This window comes from Schistocerca gregaria, chromosome 5 (assembly GCF_023897955.1).
Source record: "Schistocerca gregaria isolate iqSchGreg1 chromosome 5, iqSchGreg1.2, whole genome shotgun sequence".
Classification (NCBI taxonomy): domain Eukaryota; kingdom Metazoa; phylum Arthropoda; class Insecta; order Orthoptera; family Acrididae; genus Schistocerca; species Schistocerca gregaria.
The window spans coordinates 376,385,663-376,399,553 of record NC_064924.1 but is presented as its reverse complement, the minus strand read 5'-3'; the positions used below and the strand labels follow the sequence as shown (position 1 = coordinate 376,399,553).

Genomic DNA, 13,891 nt, shown 5'->3' with positions numbered 1-13,891 from the left:
ATGTTTTGTAAATTTGTTTTTAAAAAACAGTACGCCAATGCATTTTAGATGTTTCCTCCCCCTTTGTCTGCTATGTGTTTTACATACATTTTAAATTTGAATCACTTCATGATTCACAAATGCACAAGAGTTATTTTGTGTTAATATCTCGCAAAACCAGTAATATTAAGTTTTCACGTGACACATGTCACAAGAGGGCGTTCGAAGCCCTGGCACACCGAGGTCTGCTGAACATGTGCATGTTAACAGTGGCCTCAGTTTATGTGATTGCTCTAAGCTTGCTAATACCAGTGCCTAACAATTTTAGTTGTATCTTACAGGTATGTTCCTACCAACTGTTATGTTCATACACAGGTGTAGTTGTGATTTTCTGCTTTATACTCTCTGATCGTTATGTGAAATTTCAAACTTCTAGCAGTGAGGATGGTCACTAAGTGACCGAAAATCGTTTTTGTGGAAAATAAAACAAAAAGATACGACCAAGGCTGTTTCTCCTTCCAATTATATCCATTATCTGGTAGTGGTGCACAGAACAGTCCATGGAGTCGCCAATCAATTTTTACACATATTTACATGAACAACTTTATTAATCATTATGCATACCATCACAATATTAAAGAACATTGTACTGCTAGAAAGTTTCTGTGACATGCTTTTGATGGATACTAAATATTAAAAAATCTCAAGAATAATTTGTGAAGTGAAATAAAGAGATTTTTATTGGCAAACAGATGTAATACAATTGTTCATATAAAATTTTCAATAAATATTGTTTTAATTTTTAAAAGGAAAAACACCTCCCAATGGTCTCCAAAACATTTATTGTGATTAAAAGATTTAAAAAGACAACTTAACTGAAATCACTCTTAACTGTTGAAAGTCAAAGAAGTTCAAAAAGTTATTGAGATCTATACTTTAGATAGAATGTTTCATGGTTGACTGTTTGCAACAATCGATCCAGTAATCAACTGTAATATGTGTTACATTGGTACAAAGTTTAGCTCTGAAATCACTCTCAGTGTCGAATTGTTGTTGATATTGTGGTCTTCAGTACTGAGACTGGTTTCATGCACCTCTCCATACTACTCTATCCTGTACACGTTTCTTCATCTCCCAGCATCCACTGCAGCCTACAACCTTCTGAATCTGCTTACTGTATTCATCTATTGGTCTCCCTCTACGATTTTTACCCTCCACACTGCCCACCAGTACTAAATTGGTGATCACGTGATGCCTCAGAACATGTCCTACCACCAATCCCTTTTTCTAGTCAAGTTGTGCCACAAACTCCTCTTCTCCCAAATTCTATTCAATACCTCCTCATTAGTCATGTGATCTACCCATCAAATCTTCAGCATTATTCTGTAGCACCACATTTCGAAAGCTATGATTCTCTTCTTGTCTAAACTATTCCATGTTTCACTTCCATACATGGCTACACTCCATAAAAATACTTTCATAAACGACTTCCTGACACTTAAATCAAAACTCGATGTTAACAAATTTCTCTTCTTCAGAAACGCTTTCCTTGCCATTGCCAGTAAACATTTTATATCCTCTCTACTTCGACCATCATCAGTTATTTTGTTCCCCAAATAGCAAAACTCCTTTACTACTTTAAGTGTCTCATTTCGTAATCTAATTCCCTCAGCATCACCCGACTTAATTCGACTACATTCCATTATCCTCGTTTTGCTTTTGTTGATGTTCATCTTATACCCTCCTTTCAAGATACTGTCCATTCCGTTCAACAGTCCTTCCAAGTCCTTTGCTGCATCTGACATAATTACAATGTCACCAGCGAACCTCAAAGTTTTTATTTCTTTGTCATGGATTTTAATACCTACTCCAAATTGTTCTTTTGTTTCCTTTACTGCTTGCCCAATATACAAATTTAACTGCATCGGGGAGAGGCTACAACCCTGTCTCACTCCCTTCCCAACCACTGCTTCCCTTTCATACCTCTTAACTCTTATAACTGCCATCTGGTTTCTGTACAAAGTGTAAATAGCCTTTCGTTCCCTGTATTTTACCCCTGCCACCTTCAGAATTTGAAAGAGAGTATTCCAGTCAACATTGTCAAAGGCTTTCTCTAACTCTAGAAATGCTAGAAACGTAGGTTTGCCTTTTCTTAATCTTTCTTCTGAGATAAGTCGTAGGGTCAGTATTGCCTTACGTGTTCCAACATTTCTATGGAATCCAAACTGATCTTCTCCGAGGTCGGCTTCTACCAGTATTTCCCGTTCGTCTGTAAGGAATTCGTGTTAGTATTTCGCAGCTGTTACATATTAAACTGATGGTTCGGTAATTTTCACATCTGTCAACACCTGCTTTCTTTGTGATTGGAATTACTTTATTCTTCTTGAAGTCTGAGGGAATTGCGCTGTTTCATACATCTTGCTCACCAGATGGTAGAGTTTTGAGAGGATTGGCTCTCCCAAGGCTATAAGTAGTTCTAATGAATTGTTGCCTACTCCCGGGGTCTTGTTTCGAATTAGGTATTTCAGTGCTCTGTCGAATTCTTCACGCAGTATCATATCTCCTGTTTCATTTTCGTCTACTTCCTCTTCTATTTCCATAATATTGTCGCCAAGAACATTGCCCCTGTACAGACCCTCTACATACTCCTTCCACCTTTCTGCTTTCCCTTCTTTGCTTAGAACTGGGTTTCCATCTGAGCTCTTGATATTGATAGAAGTGGTTCTCTTTTCTCCAAAGATCTCTTTAATTTTCCTGTTGGCAGTATCTATCTTACCCCTCGTTAGATAAGCCTGTACATCCTTACATTTGTCCTCTAGCCATGCCTGCTTAGCCATTTTGCACTTCCTGTCGATCTCATTTTTGAGACGTTTGTATTCCTTTTCGCCTGCTTCATTTACTGCATTTTTGTATTTTCTCCTTTCATCAATTAAATTCAGTATCTCTTGTGTTACCCAAGGATTTCTACTAGCCCTCGTCTCTTTACCTACTTGATCGTCTGCTGCCTTCACTACTTCATCCCTCAAAGCTATCCATTCTTCTTCTACTATATTTCTTTCCACCATTCCTGTCAATTGTTCCCTTATGCTCTCCCTGAAACTCTGTACAACCTCTGGTTCTTTCAGTTTATCCAGGTCCCATCTCCTTAAATTCTCACCTTTTTGCAGTTTCTTCAGTTTTAATCTACAGTTCATAACCAGTAGATTGCGATCAGACTCCACATCTGGCCCTGGAAATGTCTTACAATTTAAAACCTGGTTCCTAAATCTCTGTCTTACCATCACATAATCTATCTGAAACCTTCTAGTATCTCCAGGGTTCTTCCATGTATACAACCTTCTTTCATGATTCTTGAACCAAGCTATGATTAAGTTATGTCCTGTGCAAAATTCTACTAGGCGGCTTCCTCTTTCATTTCTTAGCCCCAATCCATATTCACCTACTAAGTTTACTTCTCTTCCTACTGTCGAATTGCAATCTCCCATGATATTAAATTTTCGTCTCCCTTCACTACCTGAATAATTTCTTTTATCTCATCATACATTTCATCAATTTCTCTATCATCTGCAGAGCTAGTTGGCATATAAACTTGTACTACTGTAGTAGGCGTGGGATTCGTGCTTATCTTGGCCACAATAATGCGTTCACTATGCTGTTTGTAGTAGCTTACCCGCATTCCTATTCATTAGTAAAGCTACTCCTGCATTACTTCTATTTGATTTTGTATTTTTAACCCTGTACTCACCTGACCGAAAGTCTTGTTCCTCCTGCCATCGAACTTCACTAATTCCCACTATATCTAATTTTAACCTATCCATTTTCCTTTTTAAATTTTCTAACCTACCTGCTCGATTAAGGGATCTGACACTCCACACTCCGATCTGTAGAACACCAGTTTTGTTTTTCGTGATAACGACGTCCTCTTGAGTAGTCCCCGCCCGGAGATCCGAATGGGGGACTATTTTACCTCCGGAATACTTTACCCAAGAGGACGCCATCATCATTTAATCATACAGTAAAGTTGCATGCTCTTGGGAAAAATGACGGCTGTAGTTTCCCCTTGCTTTCAATCGTTCGCAGTACCACAACAGCAAGGCCATTTTGGTTAGTGTTACAAGGCCAGATCAGTCAATGATCCAGACTATTGTAAATAGTCTTCACGGGTGTGCCGCCGGATGACGTTGTGCAAATCCCACAATATTTCTTCGGAGCAACTGTCCGACAGCATCAGGTGGTTGAACCTCGCCGGGAAAGCTTGAAGAGTCACATCCAGACTATTGCCCATGAAACTACTGAAAAGGCTACTGCCCCTCTTCAGGAACCACACGTTTGTCGAATTATACTATCTGATATACGCTGAAGCGCCAAAGAAGCTAGTATAGGCATGCATACTCAAATACAGAGACATGTAAACAGGCAGAATACAGTGCTACGGTCAGCAACACCTCCATAAGACCACAAGTGTCCGGCGCAGTTGTTAGATCGGTTACAGCTGGTACAATAGCAGCAGAACGTGCTGTTACAGTCGGCGTATGAGCGATGGGACACAGGATTTCCGAGGTAGCGATAAAGTGGGGATTTCCCCCCAATACGACCATTTCACAAGTGTACCGTGAATATCAGGAATCTGGTAAGCATCAAATCTGCGACATCGCTGCGGCCGGAAAAAGATCCTGCAAAGACGGGGTAAACGAAGACAGCAGAGAATCGTTCAGTGTGACAGAAGTGCTACCATTCCACAAATTGCTGCACATTTCAATGCTGGGCAATCATCAAATGTGAGCGTTCGGACCATTCAACAAAACATCATCAATATGGGCTTTCAGAGCTGGAGTTCCACTTGATGACTGCAGAACATAAAGTTTTACATCTCACCTGGGCTTGTCAACACTGACAATGGACTGTTGATGACTGGAAACATGTTGCCTAGTTGGACGACTCTAGTTTCAAATTGTATCGAGCGGATGGACGTGTACGGGTATGGAGACAACTCATGAATCCATAGACCCTGCATGTCAGCAGAGGACTGTTGAAACTGGTGGAGGCTCTGTAATGGTGTGAGACATGTTTAGTTGGAGTGATATGGGACCCGTGATACATCTAGATACCCCTCTGAAAAGAGACACGTGTGTAAGCATCCTGTCTGATCAGCTGCATCCTTTCATGTCCATTTTGCATTCCGACAGACTTGGCCAATTCCAGAAAGACAATGCGACACCTCTTACGTCCAGAATTGTTACAGAGTGGCTCCAGGAAAACTCTTCTGTGTTTAATCACTTCCGCTGGGCACCAAACGTTATTGAGCATATCTGGGATGCCTTGCAACGTGTCGTTCCGAAGAGATCTCCATACCCTCGTACTCTTACGCATTTATGGACTGGCCTGCAGGATTCATCGTGTGAGTTCCCTCCAACATTACTTCAGACCTTAGTCGAGTGCGTGCCACGCCGTGCTGCGGCACTTCTGCTTCCTCGCCGGGGCCCCACACGATATTAGACAGATGTACCAGTTTCTTTGGCTGTTCAGTGTAAATGCGAGCTGTTTATTCCTTGATGTGTTATTACGGGTAACGCTCGGCTCACAACACTTCCTGCAAATATGACGTTATTTTGACGTCACTCGCAATGTCGACGACCGCATGATCGGCTATCGATTTTATAACGAGGATAAATATGAATGTCATTGCTTCTCAGTTCACTCGCAGAAATTTAAGTTGTCCTCTTACGTTCCTTCCACACACTCGGTAGTCGTTATACATTCGGAAATAAAGAGCCAAATATATTTGATAAGGATATGGCACGTTCAATATGCAGGTGGCTCAAATGTCTCTGAGCACTATGAGGTCATCAGTCCCCTAGAACTTAGGACTGCTTGAACCTAACTAACCTAAGGACATCACACACATCCATGCCCGAGGCAGGATTCGAACCTGCGACCGTATCGGTCGCACGGTTCCGAACTGAAGCGCCTAGAACCGCTTTTCCACAGCGGCCGGCTCCTTTGTTCAAGGGATCTATGATAGATTATAATGAGAAGAGGGGGCTATCTCAGCCACAAATTCAGTATAGAATCTAAAAGGGACTCCATCAGAGCCTGGAGCTTTGTTCAGTTTTAACGATGTCAGCTGTTTCTCGACGCCACTGACACTAATACTTATTTCATTCGCCTTTTCAGTGGTACGATGATTAAACCGGGCAATTCTCATGGGTTTTTCTTTGTAAAGAAACGTTTGAAAACGGAGTTAAGCATTTCAGCTTTTGCTTTTCTACCCGCAATTTCAGTTCATTTCTCACTCGCTAGGGACTGGTCACTAATTTTCGTGCCACTAACCGTCAGAATTTCTTTAGATTTTGTGAAATTTCATTTGACAATATTTTGCTACGGTAGTCACCGAAGACATGATGCACCGCACTCTTGACAGCCAAACGTGTTTCATTCAGCATCTCTCTATCTATAGTCCTATGCCTTGTTTTACACCTGCTATGCAGTAATCTTTGTTTGTTTAGAAGTTTCTTCACAGTGACTACTTATATTACATTGTATTACTTTCATAAGAAAGTCTCAAAATTTGCTAACAACGCTAACGCTAACATGTAAAAACAAATTGTATGTGGAAGGATGTGAACCTACATCTTACAACTCCAGAAACCACATTATACACTTTTTTTCCATGCCTCCATCCACCCTTACAGGCCATCCTTGCACTCGTCAGATTATGTCTTCATCGGGTAGATTCCATCAGCTGTATTCAGGTTTTCTTAAGTAAGCAAATTCTTTTTCTTTAAATTTGGTTAAAAACTGATATTTCCTCTTGAAACCCAAACCTTCTTTTATTAAAGGTACGTTATTATTTAATTCGTGTCATTTTAGAAGAAATAGAATTATGTTCTGACTATGTGAAATATAGGAACTAAGCTACACTTCTACATAAACTCGAAATTTCCTTTGAAAAACAGCAGTTTGGTGTCAGCCTTTAAAAAATTGTTAAAAGAACCTGACGAGGATTCAAACCATAGCTCTATAATAGATATTGGTTTGATGTCCCAGCAGTCTGCTCAGTGAGCTACGGCTGCTGGTTGATTAGCATTTAGTCACATGATGTGTGTCTACTGTCTTGACTATCTTAGTATCTCTTGAAGGCTTATATCGTTGATGCGTTATTAACAGTCACTTAATGATAATGTAGACGTGTTTGTGATAGATTGTCAGTGCTCCGTTACCTTGAAACAGCATACTGCAAATTATAATACAAGCGGTTCATGCTTCATTTGTAAATTGTTGACTACATGATGTTTAATTATAGCGATACTTATAATAAATCAGTCCGAGAATCACGTGTTTTTATAAATCTCCGATAGGCGTGCACGAAGTCATGAGAGAAGCCCGTATCGAACGCTAACGAAAGTCGATAACAGTTTGTGGTCGTCGATATTGTACAACTTCAAAATGAAGTCACGTTTGCAGGAAGTGTTGTGAAATGTGTATACCTGGTTATAGGAGTCATAAGAATAAAAAGGAGAATATTCTCTGGAGAAAAGGACGTTCTCTGAGAAAGTTCTCAGTTTGGTATGAATAAAAAATTCCAAGCACATTCTCTGCCGAGGGAGTTCCTTCTCACTACCTCCCCTCCTTGAGACGGTTAATTATTATCAGTGTGTGTCGTTTGCCGTGCCCTTATAGAACGCACGCGTAGTGTTACTTTTCATTCGTCTCGCTCACACAGCAAACTATTCAGTGTACAAATATGGTACGAGCATCAGTGTGTTCTGGAAGAGTTGCACTACGTTTCGATTTTACTTTTACGTGCGGCAGCAAATTATTAAGATGATTAGCGACCTCTGCATCCATACTCCGCAAGCCACCTGACGGTGTGTGGCGGAGGGTTTACGAAAATGCATTTTCTGCAATGTTACCGAATTTTCGACATGTGGGAAACTTTTTTGTTGTTGAAGTTAGTTGAACATATTATGCGAACGAAATATTAAAATTACCTGACATATTCATCTACTCCAAACTAGAACGGTGGCAGAGTTTCCTAACAGAGTTTCTTAACACGAGATAATTTTGGTTAAATATGATGCAAAATGGTCTGCTCGTGAGTCAAGTACGTGAGCGGGCGCCTGTGCGGTTCGTTATGAGAAATAGCTCACTAGGTTTGTAATAAACCTGTTATTAACTTTTCTGATCCACCTACTTATTTATAACATAACGAAATATAAGATTTATGCTGTGCTGTGAAAAAGCGTGATGATGAACATTTGGAAATGCCAGTGACACCATTGTTTTATGTATACCTAAGTCTCCTCGTACATCAGTCTGAAATTTTGAGTCTGCTAAACAGCAACATTCTTGATTTTCACTTCGCTTGAAAAGTTCGGCCCCTCTTATTTAATGATTTTCGGGAAGTAAGTTCGCTAAACAAATAATGTTTTCATTGTTAAACCCGTACAAAACTTCTATAGTTTCCTCAGTGTTGCTTCAGGCGGCGAATTGCCTTCCAAGCAACATGTTTTGCTATTACCGCCAAGAAGTTGGTAAAACTTAACCTCAACAGAACTTACACATTTCGAAGTATGCTACAGAGCTCATTTCAAAAAACGGAGAATGTTTTAAGCTTGTGAAAAGCTCCTCTAGTTTTATTCATACGAAATCTGAGAATGTTCTTTGTTTTCAGCAACTTCCGCCACCCTTTTACTCATGCTGAGAAAATTCTCTCCGACTTGCTTTATTCGTGCGAACCAGAGAATGTACTCCGAAATTTCGAGTATGTTTTACATTTTATCGTACGACGTATTATCTTGGACGTTATACACAATACAAATATGTACTGTGAAACTCAAGGCGCATGCGCTACAGATGATCCAGTTGACATAGCAGCGCCACCATCACAGACAATCTTAGGCGGCTTATCGAGAAATGCGTTAAATACGAAACACTTGAACATCAAGTAAATAATATGGCGTTGATGACATCATACTCCCCTCCTGATACCTAAGGGGAACTGCATTGTTTACTTAACTCAGTGTTCCTTTGGTGTAACAGTTTTTATTGTATGCGTTTTTGGAACAACTATTTAGAGAAAAAAATATGTTGTTGACTATGGTGCTGGTGGCGACAGTTTTGTCCTCGATCATAGGGCACGGGGTTTGCGCCCGCCCAGTGTTGATGAAGTCAGAAAATGAAGTTGAAGATGACAGTCCCTGGAGAGTCAATCTGATGCAACCGTTTGTCCCAATGGCGGCAGCGGCAGCTCGACACAAGCGCAGCGAAAGCTACAGTTCGCTGTTAAACTCAGGGACTCCGTCACGTATGCGATTTTTCGAAGGTAATCGCGAGCTGCAGCCACAAAACCAGAGGGCCGGTGACGGCCGCCAGCAGATGGAGATGCAAGAGGGACGTTTTGATGAGAAGTCTTCCGGGAATAACCATAAGTACTCCTCCTATCACCCATACCTTGGGGAGTGGAGGTTCAGGGTCGAAAGAACCCCACGAGAAGCGGTAAATGACAGATCGGCGTCAGCTTATCTTTCTCAACGTTGGCCGTCTGCTGTCAGCGCTGAAGAGGAACCACTGGAAGCCGGCGGAGAGGTAACAGCAACGTTAACTGAAAGTATATTAAGGCTGAATACGCTAATTCGCCTGTTCGAGGTGTACAGCAGATGTTGGCATTACGTTGGAGGAAGCCAAAGGGAGAGCGGAATGTAGAAGCCATTGACCAGCTGTTCACCAGATATGTCACTACGCTACTACTCTACTAATTATTTATGTTGTGTAGACAACTCTTCCTTCACCGTCTGCTTTTTCTGTGTACAGGAGTTTCTTTTATGGATATATACAACACTTTTGCAGTCTGTGTTGAAATGTTATTTATGATTTCGCCTCAAAGCTAGGTTGTGATAACAGAATGATGTGTAGCATAGCCCGAAGTCTAGGTCACGTTGGAGGGTGACTTATTGTGAGTTTGGGAATCTAGTGCATGTGAATCTGAAATTTAGGTTGTGGAGATAAGACTGAGCTATAGTGTAACATGATGTCTAGGTTGGGTTGGAACGTGATAGTTTCATTTTAGGTTATTTAAGGGGGGGTAGGACATCAAACGGGCTGACTTGGAGCAGGAGAGGCACCACAGGACATTTTAATTTCCACTGTCTATACTTTTACAAATAAACTCATAAAACTTTGTCTCCATGACCAGGAAGGATTCAGGATTCATACTCATAGCAGTGGAAGCTCAAGAACGTAACAAAACACTTTTTTTTTACATGTGAAACTTCATCATTTTTTCACTTACTACTGGCTGCATTTGTTGCTATAGGTACACTTTTTTTCCTAAGTAAGAGAGATTCTTCGATGACTTTTGCACAGCATACAAATCATGGTTATACGTGTATGAAACTCTAGAAGTTATTTAATTTATGAAAAAATGAATGAACTGTTACATTTTAAACTTCATGTTTAGAAAAAACTCAAGTTTAATAGTTAATTATCTCAATTTTTCAACAGTTTTTTAGTAGATTTGTAAAATTCTAGAGTTTCATCCACCTGTAACAACTGTTTGTATGCCAAGAAAAATTCATCGAAGAATCTCTCTTACTTAGGAAGAAAAGTGCACCTATAGTACCAGTAATAAGTGAAAAATGATGAAATTTCACATGTAAAAAAAGGTATCTTGCTACGTTTTTGAACTTTCACTGCGATGAGTGTGAGTCCTCAATCCTTCCTAATCATAGTGACAAAGTTTTATGAATTTGTTTGTAAAAGAATAGACAGTGGAAATTAAAATGTCCTGTGGTGACTCTCCTGCTTCAAGTCGGCCCGTTTGACGTCCTACTCCCCTTAATGTGTCCTTGCGTCCAGAATCCTGCAGTATGTTAGAAATAATATGTTCTGGACGGACGGTGACTAAAGTTATTTTTAAACTGTAGAGCTTCCCTTGCAAATGGGCTGAGTGCAGTCCCTGTAATTTTGTCACTGTTATAAGAATTCGTATTTGAGGTGAAATCAATAACAACATTTCAATATAAAAGTGTCTAATTATTCTACATATCAATAACAGAAACGCCTGTGTGCTTCAAAACAAGAAATTAAAGGAAGGCTATCCATCTGCAACGCGCGAGCAATTTGAATGAGTCTTTCACCATTAGCCAGGAACATTCAGTATTTTATACGAATTACTTCGTCGCATCATTTCATTACATCTGTGTTTCAGATGAATTCGTTGCTAACTGTTTCAGTATAAAAACTGCAAAAGAACATCTTTAACACAAACATGCTTCGGTGTGTGGGGTCTCACATCTTTTTAGTAATAACTGCTATGATAAAAGATGGGACAGTGGTGTACGCCGGCCGATGTGGCCGAGCGGGTTTAGGCGCTTCAGTCTGGAACCGCGCGACCGCTACGGTCGCAGGTTCGAATCCTGCCTCGGGCCTGGATGTCCTTCCTGTCACTGCAGTCGGGTTACCTCAGGGAGGGAAGTCGTGGTGCGCGCATCTGTCTGTGAATTGTGTAAACTTTGTTGTGTATGAGATTGTATTTTTTACTGTGTGCTTAGCTTAATTTCTGTGGTGAAAATTGTGGACCAGCCTTGCAGTTTGCCTAAACGAGCACGGGAAATCGCCTAAAAACCACACTTAGATTCTCGTCTGGGTCAGATCCCCCCTCCCCCCCCCCCGCCCCTCCCCACCCCCCCTCCCCCCACCCCGCTCGCCAATGAACCGTGGACCTTGCCGTTGGTGGGGAGGCTTGCGTGCCTCAGCGATACAGGTAGCCGTACAGTAGGTACAGCCACAACGGAGGGGTATCTGTTGAGAGGCCAGACAAACGTGTGGTTCCTGAAGAGGGGCAGCAGCCTTTTCAGTAGTTGCAAGGGCAACAGTCTGGAGGATTGATTGATCTGGCCTTGTAACAATAACCAAAACGGCCTTACTGTGCTGGTACTGCGAACGGTTGAAAGCAAGGGGAAACTACGGCCGTCATTTTTCCCGAGGGCATGCAGCTTTACTGTATAATTAAATGATGATGGCGTCCTCTTGGGTAAAATATTCCGAAGGTAAAATGGTCCCCCATTCGGATCTCCGGGCGGGGACTACTCAAGAGGATGTCATTATCAGGAGAAAGAAAACTGGCATTCTACGGATCGGAGCGTGGAATGTCAGATCCCTTAATCGGGCAGGTAGGTTAGAAAATTTAAAAAAGGGAAATGAATAGGTTAAAGTTAGATATAGTGGGAATTAGTGAAGTTCGGTGGCAGGATGAACAAGACGTCTGGTCAGGCAAATACAGGGTTATAAATACAAAATCAAATAAGGGTAATGCGGGAGTAGGTTTAATAATGAATAGGAAAATGGGAATGCGGGTAAGCTACTACAGCATAGTGAACGCATTATTGTGGCCAAGATAGATACGAAACCCACACCTACTACAGTAGTACAAGTTTATATGCCAACTAGCTCTGCAGATGACGAAGAAATTGAAGAAATGTATGATGAAATAAAAGAAATTATTCAGATAGTGAAGGGAGACGAAAATTTAATAGTCATGGGTGACTGGAATTTGAGTGTAGGAAAAGGGAGAGAAGGAAACTTAGTAGGTGAATATGGATTGGGGCTAAGAAATGAAAGAGGAAGCCAGCTGGTAGAATTTTGCACAGAGCACAACTTAATCATAGCTAACACTTGGCTTAAGAATCATGGAAGAAGGTTGTATACATGGAAGAACCCTGGAGATACTAAAAGGTATCAGATAGATTATATAATGGTAAGACAGAGATTTAGGAGCCAGGTTTAAATTGTAAGACATTTCCAGGGGCAGATGTGGAGTTTGACCAGAATCTATCGGTTATGAACTGTAGATTAGAACTGAAGAAACTGCAAAAAGTTGGGAATTTAAGGAGATGGGACCTGGATAAACTGAAAGAACCAGAGGTTGTACAAAGTTTCAGGGAGAGCATAAGGGAAAAATCGACAGGAATGGGGGAAAGAAACACAGTAGAAGAAGAATGGATAGCTTTGAGGGATGAAGTAGTGAAGGCATCAGAGGATCAAGTAGGTAAAAAGACGAGGCTAGTAGAAATCCTTGGGTAACAGAAGAAATATTGAATTTAATTGATGAAAGGCGAAAATATAAAAATGCAGTAAATGAAGCAGGCAAAAAGGAATACAAACGTCTCAAAAATGAGATCGACAGGAAGTGCAAAATGGCTAAGCAGGGATGGCTAGAGGACAAATGTAAGGATGTAGAGGCTTATCTCACTAGGGGTAAGATAGATACTGCCTACAGGAAAATTAAAGAGGCCTTTGGAGAAAAGAGAACCACTTGTATGAACATCAAGAGCTTAGACGGAAACCCAGTTCTAAGCAAAGAAGGGAAAATAGAAAGGTGGAAGGAAGATATAGAGTGTCTATACAAGGGCGATGTACTTGAGGACAATATTATGGAAGTGGAAGAGGATGTAGATGAAGATGAAATGGGAGATACGATACTGCGTGAAGAATTTGACAGAGCACTGAAAGACCTGAGTCGAAACAAGGCCCCCGGAGTAGACAACATTCCATTGGAACTACTTACGGCCTTAGGAGAGCCAGTCCTGACAAAACTCTACCATCTGATGAGCAATATGTATGAGACAGGAAAATACCCTCAGACTTCAAGAAGAATATAATAATTCCAATCCCAAAGAAAGCAGGTGTTGACAGATGTGAAAATTACTGAACTATCAGTTTAATAAGTCACAGCTGCAAAATACTAACGCGAATTGTTTACAGACGAATGTAAAAACTAATAGAAGCCGACCTCGGGGAAGATCAGTTTGGAACACGTGAGGCAATACTGACCTTACGACTTATCTTAGAAGAAAGATTAAGGAAAGGCAAACCTACGTTTCTATCATTTGTAGACTTAGAGAAAGCTTTT

General features: G+C 40.8%; 1 protein-coding gene across 1 annotated transcript in view; it reads left to right on the top strand.

Annotated features, from left to right (window-relative positions):
* Nucleotides 1–9,213: 9,213 nt before the first annotated feature.
* The window catches only part of LOC126273348 (uncharacterized), a 161,997-nt gene continuing 157,319 nt past the window's right edge, over nt 9,214–13,891 (top strand). Inside the window, exon 1 of the mRNA XM_049976895.1 lies at nt 9,214–9,567. Coding sequence (XP_049832852.1) covers nt 9,214–9,567 — 354 coding nt within the window. The remainder of the gene's footprint in view (nt 9,568–13,891) is intronic.